The 24,440-nt window shown below is 39.6% G+C and overlaps 1 protein-coding gene across 2 annotated transcripts in view; it reads right to left on the bottom strand.

Annotated features, from left to right (window-relative positions):
• Window positions 1-858: 858 nt before the first annotated feature.
• Window positions 859-24,440, bottom strand: part of wt1b (WT1 transcription factor b) — a 30,868-nt gene continuing 7,286 nt past the window's right edge. Inside the window, exons 3-9 of one of the 2 annotated variants that reach the window (XM_017708014.2) lie at window positions 22,256-22,346; window positions 17,874-17,954; window positions 10,791-10,899; window positions 5,739-5,883; window positions 4,073-4,162; window positions 3,786-3,878; window positions 859-1,568 (exon numbers count right to left, since the gene is read on the bottom strand). In XM_017708014.2, coding sequence (XP_017563503.1) covers window positions 1,447-1,568; window positions 3,786-3,878; window positions 4,073-4,162; window positions 5,739-5,883; window positions 10,791-10,899; window positions 17,874-17,954; window positions 22,256-22,346 — 731 coding nt within the window. In that variant the 3' untranslated portion in view covers window positions 859-1,446. The remainder of the gene's footprint in view (window positions 1,569-3,785; window positions 3,879-4,072; window positions 4,163-5,738; window positions 5,884-10,790; window positions 10,900-17,873; window positions 17,955-22,255; window positions 22,347-24,440) is intronic. The other variant, XM_017708015.1, reaches the window with a different exon arrangement.

Here is a 24,440-nt window from a genome sequence, read left to right on the forward strand (position 1 = left end):
GTTTATTTATGTAGTGCATTTTATAACAGTCTTTGTCGCAAAGCAGCTTTACAGAAAAATCCAGGTCTGAGCCCCCATGAGCATCACCAGTGGTGACAGTGGCAAGAAAACCTCCCTAAAAGCAAAAGGAAGAAACCTTGAGAGAGGAGCCAAGACTCAGAAGGAGAACCCATCCTCCTCAGGTATATTTATTATGTAGCTATACATTTATTGTTAAAACTGTGCTAGAACTTTGTGTGCAGGCCCTCAGCAAAGCTTTGTTTTACTAAAAAGCATTGTTTTACTAAAAAGCATTATTATATTTTTACCTAAAAATCTAATTCTGCTGTGGAGCCACAAGGGGGCAGTAAAAGAGCCGCATGCGACTAGACCCCTGACCTAGGCATTAGCACTTTTTTTTTTTCCCCCTTAGTTTTTTATTCAACAAGTGAGAGAACATGTCATAACATTTCATTTAGCATTATTGTTTATGTACACAAGTGAACGGTGTGCGTGTGTAGATAGACTTAAGTCCCAGTATCTCCAGCAGTTCTAATACTCAGCTCTGCAGGAATTCGTCATTTCCCTCCTCTAACACACTGAATTCACACTGATCAGCAAAGGCTTGCTAATCAGCTAAAGAGTTGAATCAGGTGCTTTTAATGAGGAGGAATGCTAAACTCTGCAGTGTGGTGGCCTGGAAGGAACTCAGTTTGACCATTCTGGCCATCCATGCTGCTCAGTGTCTTGGTTTGTTCCAGGTCCTTAATAATGGTTTGTTTTAAGTTGTCAGCACCGTACTGGCCTCTGATGTCCATTTTCACACACATTTTATTTGTGTAGCTGTTTTGGAAAAGGAGTTAATTAATATGGAGGTGCTTGTTTTTAAATGAATCATTTTAATACAGACACTGATATTAAAGTCCATGGTATATCAAGGATTAACATACAGTATATACAAAGAAATAACAGTGCACTTTTTTCCAAAAATAAATCTTTGGAAGCTTTGTTAGATATGTTGTATAAAGTAAAAAAAAAAAAAAAAAAAAATCAAATATTTACATGATTTCAGTGAACCAGCACATCTTAGGCACAGATGTCATGGACTATAGATATAGCCAGTACAAAGAGAGAGAAGATTAGGTGCGTAGATGTTATTTACAACACGAGATGATCCAAAATGCATGAATTAGTTCTTCTGGTTCATTGTTTTGTGCTTGCTTTTTCTTTGTTTTTCTGTTTGGTGTGTGTGGGTGTGTGTGGGTGTGTGTGGGTGTGTGTGGGTGTGTGTGGGTGTGTGTGGGTGTGGGGGTGTGTGTGGGTGTGGGGGTGTGTGTGTGTGTCATATATCCCAAGGAGATTTTAACAAATGTAATCTTGGGGTGTTCACTCACGAGCACCACTGTCATCATGTTCTGCAGAAATGATTCTCCATGCCAGAATGACTGCTTAATATGTTCAGTGTGTTCAGAAACTTGACTGCAGTTTAGTGACATTTCTCTGATGCATGCTGTGGTGTCTAACCAGCTCATCTGAACGGGCGAACTTCTTCTGACAGCTCGGCCAGCGGCAGGTAAATGGCTTCTCACCTGAGAAAGAAAAAGCGAATTTAAAAAGTGTTAAGACTCAGAAATCCCACTTCAAAACTGTTCATCATAATTACATATTTTATCACTGTCATAGCAAAACCTTGCATTTCTAACATGGTAACTAATAAAGGAGCAAAGTAACATTTTTAACTTTGATGTTCGTTAAGGGGGAATTCCACCAGCTTCCCAATTTCTGCAAAAAAGTTTTGTTTTTTTGTTTTTTTTTATTGATTGATGGTGAAGAGAGAGAGCTACAGGGCATTAAAGGAAAAATACCCAAAGAAAATTTATGTGCACCTTCAGCTCCCTGCGCCTCCATTTAGGAACTGCAGCCGTACTTTCAGTTCTTATGAGCGTAGGTGGAAACAGTGGACTAACCATCTATTACACTACTCTTATTAGATAAGAGAAACCTGGGGAACTATGTATTTCTAGTGATGTGATGGTACTGCAGGCTGTTGTTAAGTATGCACTGGTGTAAATCATTATTACAGCTCAACTCCAACTTCCAGCCAATGTAGTTTCAACAATGGCTTCAGTGGTTTCTACACCCAAACACTGCATTATATGTCAAACGGAAAGCCATTTATATTTAGCCACACGACTTCTTATCTAACACTTGGAGCACTATTTGAGCCCAGTTTCCTGGCCTATGCTGTGCACCGTGTAGAGAGTAGGGAGCCATTTGAGATTCAGCCATAATATTTGAGGGTTTCCTAAAACTTTACGCACTAAAGAACCGCTGAAGAACAGGGTAAAAGGGGGTAACAAAGCATCAGAGAAACAGATGGACTACAGTCTGTAACTGTAGAACTACAAAGTGCATCTATATATTAAGTGGAGCTGATCAAATGGACACTGAGCGTAGAAACAAGGAGGTGGTAAACTACATACACTGTTTACTATTGTATAATTAGTAATAAGAACTGTATTTAACAACTGAAGCAAATGCAAAATATTTTTTAAAATGGTTCAAAACAGAATAAAAGAATAATTTATATACATCTGTTGTCTGTACATATAATCACACGTCTCGACTGAAATGGTGCTGAATGTTGGGTTTCACATCTGAATTTCATGTTGAGTCATGTGTCTCATACGTGCATCTCATTTACTCGCACTACATCTTTCATCAGACCCTCCTGAAATTCAGTAAATAGTCATCAGTCATTTATTCAGGCTTATAGCACAAGCAGACCAATGGAGTTCACCGACAGAGGAGCATCACAGGTGGGACAGTGTCAATGAAACAATTACCTTAGGAAGAATTTCTAATGGCATGTCACCAACTAATACTGCCTTTCCATGAAATTCTGGCATTACATATTTTGCCATGAGCACTTTTACTGCTCTTTGTTAACCCAAACAGCCGACATGTTAGGTTTTATCAACTGTCGCTCATGCACGCTTCAGAAACTGCTCTGTGGTATTGGCCATAGGTTTCAGTATAATCATTGCCGATGTACCGATACTGTAATTAAGTGCAAGTACTGGTGTTGATACTGATTCGGAAGGTATCTGGTAAAAAGAGCTGGATTTTAGCCAAGTAATTGGGTTTGTCAGTACATGGTTACCCCCACTCTGATTTCTTTAGATTTTCTCAGTCTGCAAAAACAGAGCACTGTCCCAGAAACAGCAAGCAGCATTTAACACATGTCCGCGGGGTGGGAACAAAACACTTTCGGAGTGATGCTGAAACCAAAAACATATTTGACAAAAACTCAAATAAGTTTGAGTTTACATTGTCTCTTTATGTTTACGTCACACCTTCTTCCGTGAGTTCATTGGCTGGCTGCAAAGTACAAATCCAGTTATTGTCTGACTGCTATAGACCCTGAGTTTTCCATTATCTGATTACTGCAGCTATCTGACTATTATGTGCATGTACACACACTCACTGTAAACCCCAGTTCCCATCACCATCACTGTACAGAAAAACACAAGTTTCTCTACAAAACTTTCATATCAAACCATCCAAGAAATCTCAACAACTGAATAATGCAGAAATTTTGACAAATCAGCAGAATTCCCCTTTAATGTAATAAGACTGCGTATTCTAAGTAATGGACTGTTTCTATTGATTCATTCATCAGGAACTGTTGCGACACTAATACAAGGTTTTAATATGACTGTGGTGATTTGTATTAAGCTATATGAACAAACTATTGAAACTGAACTCAAATTAGAGAAGCGTGGAAGAAAAATGGGTTTACGCACTTGTTTTACCTGTATGAGTCCGGGTGTGGGTCTTAAGGTGGTCTGAGCGTGAAAACTTTCTCTGACACGTCTCACACTGAAAGGGTTTCACTCCTACAGGAGGAAAAAAGGGGAGGATATGGACGAAGCTCGAGAGACAGACAGAGAGAGATGGGGAAACACTGGCCTGCTCGGCTGAAATAATGGACTAAGTCAGGACAGCTGCATCACAGAGCACAGAGTGAGAGTGAAGATGAAGGTGATGAGAGAACAAAGAAGTGGGAGTAAATGAGACAGTTCAGTCTGACCTGTGTGTCTGCGCTGGTGTCTCTTCAGCTGGTCAGATCTAGAGAACCTGCGGCCGCAGTCTGTGAAATCACACTGGTAGGGCTTCTCTCCTGCACAGGCACAAAGTACAAAGACTTAACTACACAAAACTGTCTTCAAGGCCAGTTTCCCAGACTCAGATTAAGCCTAAGCCTAGAAACCGTTTACAGTGGTGGCTTGCCATTAGCCCTGCAGTTTAGTCCAAGACTAGGTTTTAATCCACAGTTGCCCAGTAGCTTAGAGCAGAAGGTGAGACTTCAGCACAGAAATTCCACATGGGGGCGCTGTTTCATGTTTGGTGAAATGTATAGCAGAAAACACTGTGATGGCGAAGGGCAGAATATCACAATGCAGATGGATTTAAGTCCAGACTAAAACATATTCACTCAGGACACATGCTGAGATTTATTGAGTCTCTTTTACTGTATTTTCTATCATTTGTATTTGTACTATTATTCTATTAACTTTCAGATTTCATATAAAGCACAGAGCAGGTACTATTTGGGTGGTGGATCATTCTCAGCACTGCAGTAACACTGACGTGGTGGTGGTGTGTTAGTGTGTGTTGTGCTGGTCTGAGTGGATCATACACAGCAGTGCTGCTGGAGTTTTTAAACACCACAGCGTCACTGCTGGACTGAGAAGTCCACCAACCAAAAATATCCAGCCAGCAGTGTCCTGTGGGCAGCGTCCTGTAACCACTGATGAAGGACTAGAGGATGACCAACACAAACTGTGCAGCAGCAGATGAGCTATCATCTCTGACTCTACATCTACAAGGTGGACAGACGAGGTAGAAGTGTCTAATAGTGGACAGTGTTTAAAATTCCAGCAGCACTGCTGTGTCTGATCCACTCAGACCAGCACAACACACACTAACACACCAAAACCACGTCAGTGTTACTGCAGTGCTGAGAATGATCCACCACCCAAAAAAAAAAAAAAAAAAAACCCAAAGACAATTACGGATGAACAAAGATTAGTTAATGACGGTGCTCAGGAGGTGTTTTTCATTTTTCTCAGTGCAAGCCTGCGTATGTGATTTGTTTGGTTTAACCATCTTGTGATTTATGATTATAATGTTGGTCTCAAGGTGTTTGACGTTGTCCTTTTATTGATGTACTGCATACGATAAGAAAATCCTTTATTAGTCCCACAACGGTGAAATTCTATGTATGTATGCACAGTAAAAAGCAGGAACACAATATATTAGAGATTTAAAAGATCCCTGAGAAAAGAGCTTAAACTCTACAACTGAACAAATGAGTCAGCTTTGATTAATGCTTAGTGCTGCTTTCTGTGGATAGGCAAGCTGGGAGTGGCTCTAAGTAATTGGGTGAGAGACCATGGTTACTACAGTGTGTTCGGCCCTTGACTGACCCTGTGTGTGCGTGTCTGATCTGTATAAACATCACGGTTGCGAAACACTGCTGCCAGATGAATTTCTCAAAATAGCTTCATCTCTTTTCTAAGCAATGTTTTAGCTCTAGCAGCTTCGTTTGCAACAGAGCAAAGAATTGTTTGGATAAATATGTCCAAAAAAATAATGACCGCTTGTGCCAGGGCCCTGGACCAGCAGGTAAGCCTATAAAAACACAGCAGAGGAAGAAAGGCGAGAGAAAGCAGGGTTGTATCTCTGTGTGCTACCTGTGTGTTTCCTCCCGTGCATTTGTAGGTGGGACAGTTTGAAGTATCTCTTGCTGCAGCCCGGGTACGAACACATGAACGGACGCTTGTCATTGCTCTCTGACCGCACTATAGAGGGAGTGATGCTGGGCATTCGACAGACATCCTAGAGAGCAGGACACAGTGTGGCAGAGATCAGTTAATTTTTTGGTACCACTTCCAAATGGTTTAAAACAGTTTAATGGTTATTAGTTAGGTTATACACAGTTCATTAATCGTTAAAAAGCAGTTATAACAATTAGCAAAAGAGAGCTGTTATATCTGATCAATATGAATGTGATGAAGCTGACAGGTTTCATGCTAATGATGAAGATGACAAAGTAAGATCAGTAAACATCAAAATCTGATAGAAATATAATGTATCTGGTATAAATAAATGCCCTATTTGCACTATTGGCCAAACAAAAGGTCACTGCTGTCCTTTGTATTTGTGTTGTAAATGCTTATTAATGTTTTTAAGGTCTTTAAGACCCAATGAAGAACCATTCATAAACTCCTTTTAAACCATTCATGAACGCTTTGTGAGAATAGTCTTAGTTTATAGTTACCAAGTTTTTTTTCCCCCCCTTTATGCTTCCCTAAACATAAGGCAAGTAAATACCACCTAACAGTTCATATGAAATGTAAAATACTCAGGATAAAGAAATTTGATCGTAAATTTTGCACTGTGCTGATGGTGTACTACACACTTGAACAGTGTTGGGGTAACATGGTATAAAGTAAGGCATTATATTTTTTCCTATTATGAAAGTGTGTAATACTTTACAGTTATTGGCTTACAATGTATGTTGTTACATGCATAACTCAGGTCTCTAACACACGTCTAAGTTTGGCAACCCAAATGTTAAGAAGAGTCATTTTGTCCAAACCACCTAGGAGCCACGACATTTTATGTCCGTTTTACCATCTTGGCTGTAAATATGCCTCGGTATGTGCTGATGATTTGCCTCAGTATGTGCTGATGCACTAGATTTCCAAAAGTACAAAAGTAGAACAGTTTCTTGTAAAAATGCCTCTCAATGTTAAGATTTTTTTTTTTTATACGAGACTGAAGTCGCTTCTCATTCGCCAGCTTCTTGTTTGAATTTTCCCGTTCCACCTTATATAGTGCCAGAGGTGCCAGAATGTAACTGCTGCACCATTTAAGGTGGAATGGGCAACATTTTATGAGAAGCTGACTTCATATTCTCGACGTTTTAGCATTTGACAGTTTCTCATTGCAGATTAAATATATCAGGAATCTGGCTGGAGTGATTATAAATTCATTTCTAACTGATTAATGTTCATCTTAAATCTTTCTCTTGCTTTTTCTTTAGCTACTACCTAGACATGATTGTTGTCTGCGGTGCAGTCTGTGAGCCCACCCTTCAAGGTTAAAGGGTGAATTAGTACTTTTACATTAACTCCAGTGTTTAAGACCATTTATTGTTAAAACTGTGTTGAACGATCAGCAGAGCTTTATTTTGCTGCAAAGGAGGATTATTTTATTATAGTATATTTTGATTATATTATTTTTACCTTAAAATCTAATTCTGCAGTGGAGCCGCAACAGGGCAGTAAAAGAACCGCATGTTGCCAACCCCTGAACTAACATAACTATAGTCATTTCAAACATACATTTCCTGTGATATCCATAGATTTTCTGTGTCTTTCCTTGCATGTAATTTGCCAGTGTGCTACCTGCAACAGCTGACTGTGACGTTGACCGTGAATGTGAGCAGGGCAAGCCTAGGAAGCTGTGTGTTGGAAGATCTGATTACACTATGATCAATAAAGATAACTGACCTGAATAAGCGAGAGACTCACCCTGACCTAGAGAGACTGGACTCGATTTAAGTTGAGGAATAGCTCTGTAAGCCTTACGTTTTATTCATGAAGGTTTTATTTTGGGGCCGCCTTTTTTGAACTGTTTCTACTGGCTTGTTTCTGGTTTTTCAAACAGCATTAGCCAAATTCATAAATTGAATCAAGCAAAACTGGCTGTGTCTTGTTCAAAGGCAGGGATAGTGTTAGGCCTTTTAAATGTTAGCTATGATTGACTGCGTCTTCCTAAATAATGTTCTGAAAGGAATGTTGAATTTCCTTCGCACTTTCCATTTGGAAGCTTTTCCAACAGGCTTGAAGATCACACTGCCTAAGAAAAACTACATGTTTAGGAGAATGTTATATTGGAATTGGAAATACATTCAAACATAGACAGGTCTTAAAAATCACTAACATTTTAGATTAAAATGTCTTCTGGATAATGAAAAACACACGTCAGCTAGGCATGAGCTTTTGACTGATATTGTACGTTGTAGTTTTTTTTTTTTTTTTCTTTTAACTACTAAAATTACTTTTTATTAACATTCTTTGTGTTTGTCAATTCTTCGTTAGACATCCTAACACTCAAAGCCCGAAGCCTGCTAAACATCAGCTCAGCTTTTAAAAGCCCAGAGAGGAGAGCAGAGAAGAAAGATAGAAAGTGGTGGAAATGCACACATTGGTTCTCAGGGGGATCTTTGTTTTTTCAGACGCTGAAAGATGTTCATTAAGTCTTAATGATTTATCAGCAGGGACTGAGGCGGTGTATGGAAACCCAATCTGTATGGCTAATGGAGTCAGGGACAGGCAATATCTCTGCTGTCTGTGACAGAGGCTGTTCAGCACACCTCCGCTGCTCTGGCAGGCCGCGACCTTTAATAAGCGCCGTGTTTGTATCCAGCTAATGCTTTTCTCTCCTGCGGAATTGGGCCAGGCGGTGATGTAGTACTAGTCAGGCTTGACCAGTCAAACACTAGCTGCTGCTGCTCTCAGTTACACGCTTCAGAAGAGCTTGCTGGCCTTGGCTTCAACAAAATTTGGCAGGCTCTCTGGGTGGGAGGGGAATTAGTGACCTTTAGCTGAACCTGGACATGATGATAGCAAGTCTGTTTCTTTCTCTTTTTATGTCTAAACTGTCCTTTTTAGTAAAACCTGAGAAAAACAGCTAATCTGCATTAACAAAATACATATACATAGCATTGATACCTCAATACATATATATACATATAGGGCATATTATTATTGCACTTTAGTACATTTAAACTTACATTTATACACTTATACATTTATCAGGCATAACATTATGACCACCTCCTTGTTTCTACACTCATTGTCCATTTTATCAGCTCCCCTTACTATATAGGTGCACTTTGTAGTTCTACAGTTACAGACTATAGTCCATCTGTTTCTCTGATACTTTGTTACCACCTTTTTCCCTGTTCTTCAGTGGTCAGGACCCCCATGGACCCTCACAGAGCAGGTACTATTTGGATGGTGGATCATTTTCAGCACTGATGTGACACTGACGTGGTTTTTGTGTGTTTGTGTGTGTCATGCTGGTCTGAGTGGATCAGACACAGCACTGCTGCTGGAGTTTTTAAACACCTCAGTGTCACTGCTGGACTCCAGCAGCACTGTTGGTGGTAAATGGGGGCTAACAAAGTATCAGAGAAACAGATGGACTACAGTCTGTAACTGTAGAACTACAAAGTGCATCTATATAGTAAGTGGAGCTCATAAAATGGACAGTTAGCATAGAAACAAGGAGGTGGTCATAATGTTATGCCTATAGGAGATAATATAGATAGATAGATAGATAGATAGATAGATAGATAGATAGATAGATAGATAGATAGATAGATAGATAGATAGATAGATAGATAGATAGATAGATAGATAGATATAGATTATGCTTTCATGAATAACATGGCTGTGATTTGGGTAGGCAGGCGATAAAGCTAAACAGTAACAGAGCAAACTGAGAATTAATTTAAAATATTTTAAGGCAATGAGACAGATAAAAAAAAAATCATTTTAACCAAAAGATGCCTCTACACATTTTTACAGAAGGTATCTGTAGAAGTTCAGTATCAGCAGATCTAAGACCACCAGCTGGAGCATAAACAAACAGTCATTCCTTGAGGCAAGTGGAGCTTTAGGGTCATTTGGAGCTTTAAAATCTATCCTTAAAGATACAAGTAGCCAGTACAGTTCTTTTAAAATGGGAGTGATGTGAACTTGGTTTTGGTTTTGTTAGGATCTGTGCTGATGCATTTTGTACAAGTTGCAAAGGATGTGTTGTTTACTTAGGAAGTCCAGTAAGATCATTAGTGATCAACTCTGCTTGTAACAAATACATGAACAAGTTTCTCTGCACAGAAAAAAACTTGAGCATTATTCTCAACTTCTAAAAAGCTACTTTAGTGACTGCGTTTACATGCAGGATAAAACAAGCTTAGAGTCTAAGAACACATCAAGGAGTCGTACTTCAGGTGTGGTATACAAAGCTACAGCCGAGCTTCTCATGCAGCATTGTTCTCTGAGTTTTAGTAACAAAGATCAGTATTTCATTTTGTTCTTCATGTAGTTGTATCTTATTCAAAATAATACACAAACGTGTGTTCTACTGCTTTGCAAAATAAAGAAAAAGGAAAGAAGCATACACTGTATCAAATGGGCTTTAACACTGGCATTTCATTCTGCCAAGAAAAATACTAGCCTTTTAAGTTACAAATAAAGCTACGAAAGTGTTTCAAGATCAGGTTCAGCTCAGCTTTTTCAATATGTGCCAGATTAACATGAAAACCATTTTGTTCCGGTCAGTCTGTAAAGCATCTTGTTTACTGAACTGTGTTCTGTTTGTTTCTGGCTAAATTTAGCTTGTTCAGTTGTTCTGCCATCACAGCTTGGCCTGCTGTCAAGACTCTTCTTGATAATCTGACCAAATGGCCTGCAGGACAAATATCATCTTATAGATTGATCTAATATGTCAATTTTCAGGGGTTTTTTTATGCAGTGAAGTAGAAATTTTAATGGTTAGCTACAGTAAAAAGCAAGTCGTTATTATACAGGTATCATGTAAAGCAATGCTGTTATCACAAATAACAAGGGTAGTGTGCTTTTCAACCAATCAGACTGTTGTACTCTTACATGTACGTACATACTTCTTAAACACATGCTTGTTGGTGTGTGTGATTTGCAGGCACCCACCTGAATTCCTCTGAACATGCCGTGTGTATGTATGTGGTACTGGGCACTGCAGCTGTAGACTACGGGCGCAGCAGCCGGAGAAGGTTCACTCTCAAACCCTGTGCTGGGACTGGATAACGTCAACAGAGAAAACAGAGAGAGGGGTCTGTTAACTTCACAGGGTCACCCTGAACCCTTTACTCTTTAAAAAAAAAAAAAAAAAAAAAAATTGTCATGACTCATGACTCTGACCAGGTCACTCTGTGCTTAAAGTGTTCACAAAGGAATAGCTCAGCAATTACTTTAGTGTCCCCTTTGCCCCAAACATGGACCATGAATAGAGACATGTTTGTTTTTTGTCTGAAGTTGCTTCTTTAGCTTTGCACTGAAGCTACAAGGCTAATGTAGCTAACAAGCGATGAAGGCTTATACTGAAAGCTAACTGGTGTCCATAAGCCCCCGATTCTTGTACCTGCATTAGCCCTGTAGTGGAAAATTAAAGAAGCAAAGAAGATGTCTTGGCTGATGGATAAAATTGATGGCAAGGGGAAAATTTAAATTCGATTTTTCAAACCACACTCTCAAAAATAATGATGCTTCATGTAGCATCCGACTGACTGGCAAATTACCAAGTAAGGGGTTTAAAGCTGTCTTCAACACTCTCAGGGGAAAAAAAAGGTATGTAAGTTTCTCTGGGTCAGTCCCCCTCTTGTCAGTGGGGTGGTGCCCTCAAGGGTGCATCTCAGTACCTTTAGTCAGGGAACATAACTGAACCAGAATCCACTGAAATGATATTTTCTAAGGTGTACTGACTCTACACACCACGTCTCACCTCCTGGCTTTTATTTTACTGTTCTGTTTTAATGAAACATTTGTTTATGAAAAGATACAAACACAAACTTTTAACCTAAAAAAAAAAAAGGTTCACCATTGGACTTCAAAAACACTGCTGTACCTTTTGAGGGAACCTTTACATTGTTTGTACCTTGACGAGTGAAAAATGTACCTGCGCAGCATCTAACAGTGTATCTAATATTGTGCGCATCATGTCAAACAGACGTTTTCTGAAAATGAACTGACTGCTCTAACTGAGCTCATAGTCCATTGCCAGCCCCCTTGGGTAATGCCTGGACCCGTCTGTAGCACTTAGACCATCGAGCGTGTGAAAGGGGAGGCAGCGGGGAAAGCTGAAGGTCAGGGTCAGCGTGAATGTGTAGGCAGCACCTGATGAACTGTTAAGGCTCCATAAAGCCTCTTTTGTCCCGTTAGCTCAACATCTCAGACTGCGCAATCGGACAGCTCTGGAGCCCTCATCCCTCACTCCATCCATCTGTCCTCACAGCCAGCACACAAACACCACATGCTCATGGCAACGGGGGTGAAGAGGCTATAACCATGGTGATTATCTGGACTGCCATAAATATTCTGTCTTCCATCCCACACCGCCCATCCAAACGCCAGATTTCACAGAAATGAAACACATATACACACACAATCTCACCTCTTTCTCACACTGCTACAGCCACACCCCACAATCCACCCTGCTCGTAAGCCAGCTCAGTCTTCTCTCCTTCTGATGAACACACAGTGCATTCCACCACACCCAGAATTAGATACTTTATCTAAACTGAACTGCATGACTGAGCAAAAGTTCCACCACAACTCCCTGTTTATTTCACAACATGGTGAGTTAGAGAGACTAACTTTATCTGTTTTTCTGAAAGTAAATATAAAAGACACTACAGCTCGGTTATATCATCATCAGGAGATGCATTGAAATGGAAATTGTGGTCCAGCACTGATACCTGATACTTTTCAGGTACATACTGTAATGGGCACAAGATTTGGGCACCTGATACAATGAGATGGTTGGTGTAGTGTAGTGGCTAACACCTCTGCCTTCTATGCTGTAGACTGGGGTTCAAGCCCCCTACACTATACCAATAAGAGTCCTTTGGCAAGACTCCCAACACTACCTCCGCCTACCTGTGTAAAATGATCAAACTGTAAGTCGCTCTGGATAAGAGCGTCAGCCAAATGCTGTAAATGTAAATGAGATTTTTTTAGAAATCTGTGTATCTGTTCATTAAGAGTTCAATAACACTGAAAAACACAGTGTATAATAAAAACAGGGTGGGGAAAAAAAATTTCATCCGATTTCAAAGCGCCATATATTTTTACAACCGTGAGGCACCGAGGAACCAATCACAATCCAATTGAAAGAGGGGGTCATAGCGAAGAAACGCGATGATCATTCTGTGTTCTCCACTTCAATAAGAGTGAATCTGTCATAATTGTGCAGCGTGACTCATCATCACTGAACCTTCAACAGCTCGTCGTGGGGTCCACAACACTGGATGATCTCCGAAATCGCACTGAAAGGAGCCACAAGTGCAGCGACACCCAACACGCTCAATCGGGTATGGGATGAGTTTGACTATGGAGCTGATGTTGTCCGAACAGCTGTAGGAGGTTCAGACTGAGACCTTGTAAAATTACATAATAAACTTTACGCTCATTTAAACTATTTACAGTTTACTGCATTGATCTATAATGATTTCCAAGTGATGAATCATTTTGAAATCGGGTGAATCTTTTTGAATCACTATGTACCAAAAATCTGAATACGATACGTAGTGATTTCACGTATGGCAATGTTTTACATAAACCATTTTTGAACCTCTCCCCATGGCTGCCTAGTATGATCTGTAATCATCCAACACCTGATCTGGCTAATCAATCTTAAACCAATGTTAAATCATGTGTGCTGCTGATGAACTTTAACAACATCCAGCAGATATCTGGTCCAAACCAAACAGGATATCCACTACTTTCTTCAAAAACAGAGATCTATATTACTGTATTAATGCTTATTTGCATCTATTCTAATGACAAGTCTTACTGCCAATGTAAATGGTTTTAAGCAACATGTTTGTGCCTAAACCTTTTGCACAGCACTGTATGTGCTGATACTGATGCAGATGCATAAACATCTATAAAATATAGATTATAAAAACAGTAATATGAACAAAAAATAGATATTTAAGGGGAAGTCATCCAGCGTCACTTAAATGTGTCACTTTTTCTGGAGTTCCCTAAACACGCCATCAAACATTTAATATATCGGTCAAACTTAAACTTCTGCCCAGTGCTGAGAATAGTTTTAAGGAAATATCTGCCAGATTCTTTGTTGAGTTTTCTTTTTCTTAATTGTTGGCTGTGGTCTTCACAAATAAAATAAATATCAATGCTGTGTAATCCCAGCTTTGTTATACCAATAAAAGTGCAGGCAGTTTTTGTTACAGGTATACCGCATTTTGGAATGAAGCACTGGGTAGTAAATTCACCCTGTGTTGTTCAAATCTACCAAATGTTGTTCAAAAGTCCTCTAAATTCTGTTAATGTCCATAGTTGTATGTATATGTACAGTTCGGATATGTACAGATGTTCGTTATGTTGTTATGCTGATTTATTACTCCTGCAATTTGCATCAAAATTCATAGTTTCTTTCTACTGTATTTATCTATTCATCTATCACATGTTTAGATTTGTGCATACAGTGGAATCCACAGAAGTGCCCAGAGAATCTACAAGAATCCATGACCTAAAAGATCCCTGTCATAGCTTGAGCTAGTTAAAAAAAAACATATTTCCTGTATGCTGGGACACTGGAGAGTGAAAGCCAAGACCAAACTCTTCTCACTCTTCTCACCACATCTTATGGCTTCCACCACACAAACACACACATACTTCCCTCTGTGGCTCTTTCAGTTTCTCTATTGTAACTTATGGATTTCACCTCTGATAAAATCAGATTCAAGCACTTGCAATTTAAAGCGAGCAAATTATTTTCTCTTCTTGTTGAACATAAAATGCCCAAAAACTAATACATAACCACTGTGTGCACCAGAATTTAACCTAAAATGGTATGCATGATGTTTTGATCGCCTGAACAACCAGCTGCATCAAGCTCACCGATATTCCCAAGAGTACCAGAAAACTCATTCTAATAATAATTATGTTTCATAATTAACCACAATAACCATCATTTTAAGGAAATACATCCTGTACACTGTAAGAAATAAAGGTTCTGTGCATGTACCTTTATCGTTCATCAAGGTACAAACAATGTAAATGTGCCCCCAAAGTTCCAATTGTGAACCTTAAATCAGTTTTTCCAGGTGAAAAGTTGGTATGTGTTCCTTCTCATAACCGAATGTTTTAAAACAAAATAGTAGAATAAAAGCCTGGAGGCGAGGCGGGGTGTGTGGAGTCAGTACAGCTTAGAACATATCATTTCAGTGGATTATGGTTCAGTTATGTTCCCTGACTAAAGGTCCTTAGATGGACCCTTGAGGGTCCCACCCCAGTGGGAAATGGATTACTGCCCCAGTGACAGTTCACTACCTTTATTTCTGAGAGTGCAGGCAGCAACAAGTGATGGTGCAAATGACATGAAATCAGCCCTGAAAAAAATTTGCCATGGCTCCATGGTGCACCAGGTTCTTCTAGCAAATTCTGAATTCAATTGTGCCATCTCTTCTTATTCTCTGTGTGACTCTGTTTTACTATGGGCAAGTGCTCTAAAAAGGGAAAATATTACAAGAAGCAACCCCAACTGCAGTGGACCAAACAGAACAAACATGCATCTCTCCACTCTCAGAGGTCAGCAAACTTCTCCTCTCACAAAGCTAGTTATTTGTATTTGCATGGTAACTGGGTTTGGCCAATGTCCTTTCACTTCTGTAGTCCACTACGACTTAGTATTCAGAAACAACTATATATTTTTCAGTGGTTTATCGCAAAAGTAATACGATACTGATACACTATTCCCAAAAGTTTGCACTCGTCTGCTTTCACACGCATATGAACTTGAGTGACATCCAAATCTTATAGTCCACAGGGTCTAATATGTCGTCAGCCCACCCTTTGCAGCTATAATAGCTTCAACTCTTCTGGGAAGGCTTTCCACAGGGTTTAGGAGTGTGTTTATGGGAAATTTAGACCATTATTTCAGAAGCACATTTGTGAGTTCAGACACTGATGTTGGACAAGAAGGCCTGGCTCACAGTATCCACTCTAATTCGTCCCAAAGGTGTTCTGTCGGGTTGAGGTCAGGACTCTGTGCAGGCCAATCAAGTTCTTCCACACCAGACTCGCTCATCCATGTTTTTATGGACCTTGCTTTGTGCACTGGTGCACAGTCATGTTGGAACAGGAAGGGTCCCCAAACTGTTCCCACAAAGTTGGGAGCATGAAATTGTCCAAAATCTCTAGGAGCTGAAGCATTAAGAGCTCCTTTCACTGGAATTAAGGGGCCGAGCCCAACTCCTGAAAAACAACCCCACACCATGATCCCCCCTCCACCAAACTTTACACTTGGCACAATGCAGTCAGACAAGTGCCGTTCTCCTGGCAACCACCAAACCCAGAACGTCCATCTGATTGCCAGATGGAGAAGCGTGATTCATCACTCCAGAGAACAGTTTGGAGGTATGTAGCAACCTCTGCGCACTATGTGCCTCAGCATCCACTGACCTTGCTTGTTTGCAGAAGCAGTCTGCAGGCCTAGGTGCTTGATTTCATACACCTATGGCCATGGAAGTGATTGGAACACCTAAATTCAATGATTTGGATGGATGAGTGAACACTTTTGGTAATATAGTGTATAAGAGTGAGGAATTCAAGTGTAAACCCACATACTGACTCCTGGAGTTTAAGGGGTCAGGTATCAGACTGAGCTGCCGATGACTTTTGCTGCTTCTGAGATACTGAAGTAACAAGGCCTTTTTTCATGATAATTTTATCATTGCCCTTTCTTACACTCCAGTGCAGCTGTGTGCTGATGTGAAACTGAGGACGGTTCTTTGAAGATAACCCCGACAAGAGGCTATCTGTAGCACTCCGTCAGCCACCACAGAATAACCCCCTTCAAGCCAGGTCAGAAAGATACATTACATCCTGGATGGAGAGTGCCTGCACGTACACTTTCATTTAAAAGTTTGGAATCATTATACTTAATAACATACAATTTTTGTAAGTAAAAATAATGTTAATAATAATAAATGCAAATAATGTTCCTGATATGTTTGTCTGTGTCTTCAGAACAGATTGAAATGATTTGTGGGAAGCTAATAAGATGTTAACCCTCTATTACACAATGTTGCCTCATGGCAACAAACCCATTTTCCTCACTTAAAGACAATGACAGGGTTAACAATAATGGAAAAAGTTTACGACTGTCAACAAAATGCAAGTTTCTGGTCACGCTGTCTCTTAATGGGCACTTTTAAATCTCTTTTCTAACGTTCAGTCTAATTTTTTTTTATTATTATTATGAGATTTTGCAGGAATACCTTTGTTGCCTAGAAGCAACACTATGCAATAATTGAATGGATTTAGCCAGTCACAAGTCAGGTCTCACCACTTCAGGGAACACAGCTTGACATCATTTCTTCTTATTGTCGCACAATGGTGCCTCAAGGCAACATACATCAAAATGACCTCTGCACACATGATTTTTAAAAAATGTTTTTTCATGATTTAATTTAATAATCAGGTCCATTTTATGCAAGAAAAGTGAATCGAATATATTTTTCTCCTAACATGTGCAGTAGAGGGTTAAAAAAAGTAGTAATTTTTGATTTGTCCAGATTGGTGAAATGATTTGTAGAGGATTTTAAAATGAGAAAGTTGTCTAACACAAACAATTAACATTTAATAATAATAATAATATCCAAGTTGTCTCTTCTAACTGACAATAATATTGTAATGAGTTAATCACAATATATTATTTTTTATACAGTAACCTTATAAGTAATCAGTAACAGCAATCTTCTTGTTCCCTAAATGTTTGAAATATTGAGTAAAAGTTCTAAAAATGCCTTTCGATGTCTAATCTGAGAGATTATGTACATATTTAAATCTACATTGTATAAATTGGACATGTAAAAGGGTGAATGGTACTATAATCTAAACAGACAGAAAAAATGGATTTAAAAAAAAGGCACAAGGGAACAACAGCACTAAAGGAAACCTTTAAATGGAGCTTTACTGGATGGAGAAAATGACCATTTCTTAAGCCTCATCCGGACTGATTCATACCTCTTGATGGTGGAGGCCAGAGAGTTGACCGGGTTCCAGGTCACACATTCCAACTGGGATGTCATTTGGTACAAATTATCACTGGAAGAGGAGAAGAGAAAACAAAAACACTGCGTAAGAGGAAGAGACAGCAGGGGGGCAAAGTAACAGCAGTGTTTCTAGGGAAGAAGGAAGAAGGGAGGAGAAAAAGAACACTATGAGGAGAAGGACAGAAAAAATGCATGATAATGTTCTACTTATACACGCCTTTCAAGACACTCAAGAACACAACTGCAGATGTAAAATCTATATAAAAAGAACTTCAAACAACATACAAAGTCATTCCTGAACCGTTTAAAATCATATTAAAAACAAGATTTAAAACTTGGCCTCAGCCGGACTGCACCAGTATGCCTTTCTCAAATCGGAAGGGATATTGTTCAGTCTCAGCATTTCAGTCATGACTATTTTTATCAGCTACTGAACTGCACTGACAACATATACGGTTTCCTCAGTTTGAGTACTGAGTGCCAGCAAATGGGATTGTGAGTCATCCAGCTGCTTTAAAATGTCTGCCAGACGTTTAGCAATAAAAAAAGCTGAAGTTGGTGTTTGTTTCTATTCTGAACGATTAGTGACCACAAGAGTCATTATGAAACAGCGAGGCACCTCAGCTCTATAGCTGTGGAGCTCCATAGTGCCTGGAACAGTGCTGTAATCCTGTGGTATCATGATACAGCGAGGGGTGGAGGGGAATAGAATACATAAATACTGAGTGTGAAGTGCTTAATCTGTGCTGAACTAGCTAATAAGCCAGGCTGTTGTGCATACAAAGGTGAAACCGTGAGTACTGTGCTTTCAAATGCGACCCAATTCCCCAGCTGACGGCTAAATGAGCAGATATTTCGTTGACTCATTTCCCTTGTGTAGCTCTGGAGCCCTTACATTTTAGAGTTTAGAGTTTTAGAGGAACCCAAGACTTGATGCCTTAAAACAGCATCATATGACACTGAATCATCAGATGGCAATTTTACAGTTTTTCCTTTTACCCTTATATACAGTGACGTGGTAAGGCATGTTTGGCCTTAGTCTAGTCCTTAGTTTAGTCTAGTCCTAAAGTCTGCTTTTGCAGTTCCACAGTGGATTTGTCTATGTGATTTACTGTTGTCCATTTGCATAATAACAATAATAATAATTGCAGAGAATCTTCATTCCAGGGAAGACTATGCATGTCATTTTTCAAAGAGAAGCGGAGCAGCCACCAAAAGAACCACAAAACAACATTGCGGTTTCAGTTTAATTGACAATCAGGAAATAGATAATTACATTAAAGGGGAGTTTCACCAATTTTTCAACATTTTTTAAACAAGATTTCAACAAGATTTAAACAAAGTTGTTTAAGTGGTTTGAGGTGAAACAGAGCGTAGCAGAGAAACATACCGACATGAACTCACGTGACGTCTGAGGTTTTATATATAGTCCTCTCTGAGATGAACATAAAAATGCACTTTAGGCCAAACTTTTGTCTCAAAACTACGTAAAATTATTTTAAAGGCAGCAGGCAGTGTATTCGTAACCATCTCATTAAAAACCGTTCTGCAAGGCAGACTTTAAAGGCATAAAATGCTTTAACATCTGGTTACTGTCACTACCACTGGGAGAAATTCTGATTTTGTAGGTTTTTCTACAACATGCAACTCCACACCAAACCACTCTGAATGACTTTGTTTACATCATGATCATTTAATCGTGCAGGTTCTACGAACCGCTTGCTTCCTTCCACTGCTGCCCCTAAAATTGTTGTGGACACTTCATTTACATAATAATAATAATAATAATAATAATAATAACATTTGTATTTAAATAGAACTGTTTTATGTTAGTTTTTTTATGTTTTAAATTTGTAGTGTAAGCAAAACACTGCAAATATAAACCACTATGGTCTTAAACAAAAGCCTAATTGCAAAAAATAAGAGAACAACAGAACCCTGTACATCCAGCATATCCTAGTGTATGTTCTTATCTTTGGATTTAAATATATCTATTAAGCTTGTATTCCTAAAATTCTCTGGAATGCTATCATACACTTATATCATACACTAGGAGATGTGAGTGATCAAAGGATGTTTCAGTAAGTCTGCTCAGTTGAGCGGAGGGATCTGAACAGCTTATAACACTTCATTGGCCAGGCATATATTACTTATTAGCTACATTAGCCTTGTAGTACTTCAAAAAGCAAAAACTTCCTCCAAGACCTCCAAGACATCATGCCTGATCAACTACACTGGGAACATGGGGTAAAAGAAAAAATGGGTTAAACTGATTTTTAGCAACATTTCCTACAGGCAAATCCACACATGGCGTAAGAAAAGATGAATATTCCCCAACCGGAAGAGTCAAATTAACGGTATTTCAGAAAGGACTATGCATGAACTTTTGTTTTAATTTGAAGAGTCAAATTAACGGTATTTCAGAAAGGATTATGCATGAACTGTTAATATTTCTCTGGAATTTTTTTATCTTATTATCATGAGTGGGGAGTGAGTGCATTTCCATTACGCTGGTATTTTGGAAGTCAGTAGACATTTTTTCCCAGGAGAGCACATGCTTCCTAATCACTCCAGTACACTCAAGGTTAACGAAAATGAGCTGGAATCTGCCTTTTAGCTCGTTTTTTTAACGTGACTTTATCACAGTGGAGTGCAGCTCTGTGGGCCACTGGCTGAGCAAAGTGCAGTAACAAGCTCTCTGTGTGTGTGTGGGTGTGTGTGTGTGGTGAGGAGGGGGACATGGTGAGGAGGTGTCATCCACCCTTATCAACCCAAGTTCCTTTATTTTGAGTTCTCCATGATCTCCCCTTTCTCCAAACAGCATGAGAACACTTCGAGGAATGCAGTCTCACTGCTGCACTACTAATGATGAAAAATGCCAACTGGCTTCACTTTCTGTTTACTACTTTTCCAGCCTGTCCTTTCTGTAACTTTGTTTTCTTCTTCTCTTCGAGAGTCATACTGACCTCCCAACATCATCTCTGTTTTTTTACCCTACCATACTAACCTGCCCTCTTTCCTTCTTGTTCTGACTTTCCTACTTTCATCTAATCCCTGTAATCTCCTTCTGTAGGCCTCCACTTCTGTCCTCTCCTTCTTTCTTTCTCCGAAACTCTTTTCCTAGTCTCTGGGGAAGGCCAAGCAGGGAAGAGGAATTGGGAGGAAACGGACTGTAGATCATGCTGAGTGTATTTTGGCCTGCTGAGGGCTGCTGTGCAGCTCTTAACCTTTGCACAGACAGCACGGCTCCCCGCAGACTTTATGCTGGATTTCTATGAGCCACACAGAAACTGGATTGGCTGTCAGAAGCCAACTCTTGATCAGTCTTTATGTTGTTGGTTCTTTAACTTCTCCGGTCAATAAAACTTAAGACTATGCATGTCATTTTCAGACAGAGAGGCAGAGCGGTCATCAACAGAATCACTAAACCACATTGTGAATTTAAAGGACAATTAGTAAAAGAAAAATCTGATTAAAGGGGAATTTCATCAATTTCTCAAAACTGCCATTTGAATCATTAAAATTTAAATAAAGTCGTTCAAATGGTTTCACATGAAATGGCGCACTGCAGCGAAACATACCGACATGAACCTAGTTTTTCTATATAATGTTGTTGATGGTAGTTAACCCTCTCCGCCATGAACTGTCTAAGTAGCCCTATCATCAGGAGACTGTGGGTTGATCCCTGGTGATGCTACAGCCATCCTTGGCTGGGAGTCCAAGAGAGCACAATTGGCCTCGCTCTCTGGGTGGGTAGGATGGCCCCCTGTCTCCCCCAATCACTCCCATACTAGTCAGCACAGGCGTCTATTAGCTGACGTAACAGATCTGGCGTTGGACGCTTTCCTCTGAGTGTGTTCGGCTGTCCAGTGGTGCTGTGCTAGCAGCAGTTTGAAAAGATGTGGTGGAGCTTCACAGGTCTAGGAGAAAACCTGTGTTAGCCTTCACTCTCCTAGCACTGGTGGTATTGTGTGATTGGGGGAGTCCTAACTAGTGCATCTAATTTGGGGAGAAAATTAGGGACAAAAAAACCCAAAAAAAACCTACATAAAACAATATCAAGGGCAACAGGCAGGGTTAATGGAACCGTTTTATTAAAAAATAAAACTTTATCTGTTGCCGCTTTTAAAGGCATTGAATGCTTTAACATCTGGTTACTATCACTACCACTGAGAGAAGTTCTGATTTTGTTAGTTTTTCTACAATATACTACTCCACACCAAACCACTCTGCATGACTTCGTTTATATCATAACGATTAAATTGTGCAGGTTCTATGAACCACTTGCTTCCTTCCACCCCTGCCCCTACAACTGTTCTGGACACACTTCCCAGAAAAGCGACACTGCTGTACCTGTTGTAGGCGTTTCGCAAAAGCAGAGTCTGTCCATCTGTGGGGGTGTGGCAACCGTAGATAGGAGGCGGGGCCGGGTACTGCTGCTCACCTGGACAAAAACAACAAACAAGCTTAAACTCTAAGGGTTTGTATGTGGGCCACACTTGAATTTTTCACTCTTATAACTCACAACACACACCTTAGATTCACAGTAATTACCGAAAAACTAATATCTTAATAATATTGCTCCATTCCACTGGAGTTTGTGACCAAACATTGTCATAACTCAGAGATTCCAACTAGGAAAAACAATGAAAATGCCCCCTCAGCTAGGAATTTCTACTCAGAAAGTCAGCATAGTTTTCTCAACTCTGGGTTCAGTGTATATTACCAAATCAACATGTTTGCTTGCAGAGTCGATAGTAATAAAGTATCACTTCTATTATCTTATTGTGAAGGAGATTTGCTTTAGATTACTCAACAGAAACAGTGGCAGGTTACATCTGTAATACAGACCACAGAGCTCAGTTTTGAGAAGGTAAATACATCATAAGCAACAAAGTTATCACTCATATCGTTAACATGAGCAGAGGCTTCGGTCTTTTCCCCACTTCGTAGCTCAATTATGCAGGTTGACAGTGTCATAATACTGATTATTCAATCTGATCCAACATCTACAGTTGCTGACACTTGACACTTATGCAAGACACTTACATAAATCACTGAGTCACAGCTTATTTTTGCTTATAGTTGTTATCTCAGCAGTGATGTTTTTATACTCCTGTAAAAACAGGGCCATATTTTTACAATCGTGTCGCATCTAGGAACCAATCACATACCAATTGAAAGAGGGACCATAGAGTTTCTGACTGTCACTGTCATGAATTTGACTATGGCGTTGATGTTGTCCGTAGAGCTGGAGGAGGTTCATATTGAGCTCTTGTAAAATTACATAATAAACTTTATGCTCATTTAAACCATTTACAGTTCACTGCATTGTTCTGTAAAGATTTACAAGTGAAATGAATCATTTTGAAATCGGATGAATCTTTTCGAATCATCCTGTACGTGTGACCGTTTTGGATGAAAACTGACAGGTTCACTGCCTGTCAATCATCATGAAAGTACCTCAATATTCAGTGCTTTTGCACAGATTCATTGAGATTATAGTAAAGAGGACTCTATCACACTTCCTTGATCTCCTACTCCTATTTTCCTGATTGCTTGTGAAACAAAGCATTTCATGGGAGGACTAACGGATTGTTCTTTGGGGAGCAGATAGTGGAGCGTGGCCTTCTCCTCCGCTGCAGTTATCCAAACAGCTCCGTGCTCTCCCAGCCCCTAAAGTACTCACCCCAGCAATGTTCTGACAGGACTCCAGCATAACTGTGAGGGCTCAATACGACTCCCCTGGCAATGTTTACCTATTCATATCCAACAACTACATTTAGGACAAGAAAAATTCCCTTTTAACCATATAGTTTAACAGACAAAAAAAATTAGTTCAGATTTGTGCAATAAAGTCAAGGAACATATGGAAGAAAGGATATTTAAAATCCATGTTCATTTATACATAAAGCCGCTCCATTTCAGACTAAAGAGTAACTGGTCCTTTGCTTAAAACTCTAAACCCTGGACATTTGCAGATCATGTCATCTTGTGAAATGGGTGTGGCTGAGGCTGGTCTGGAAAACTGGCAAAAAAACTTGCATTTAGCAAGCTAACTAACTAACCAACCACAAAAGATAAAAACAAAAAACGTGAACATAACTGCATCACATGACTGTATATTTGCGATTACAGTGCTGCACACTGGCTTGTGTGCAGCAGTGGTCAGCCCTTAAGCTAACACTGCAGTTACACACTGGCTAACTCACTTACCACAAACAGTAAAACCACAAAAGATAATAATACAGTCTCCTGACTGACTCCGTATCATACCTCTCTTTCATGTGTTTATTTATAGCCAGTGCTTCGACACTGGTTACAGTATCATTGCCTCTTTTTCAGACTTTCACTGCTGCTATATGAACACCAGGCCCCTTCTGAGATCAATACAGCCAAAGCAGTACTGCCAGAGGATTTGTAGTGAGTAGATCTGCTACTGAGTAACATCTTCCTGGTTTGTCAAATACTAAAGGATACTCCTGAGCGAGTCCAAAATGAGTGGGCTAATGTGTAGAATTTATAGAAGAATTCATTT

This window comes from Pygocentrus nattereri, chromosome 7 (genome assembly GCF_015220715.1).
Source record: "Pygocentrus nattereri isolate fPygNat1 chromosome 7, fPygNat1.pri, whole genome shotgun sequence".
NCBI classification, from domain to species: Eukaryota; Metazoa; Chordata; class Actinopteri; order Characiformes; family Serrasalmidae; genus Pygocentrus; species Pygocentrus nattereri.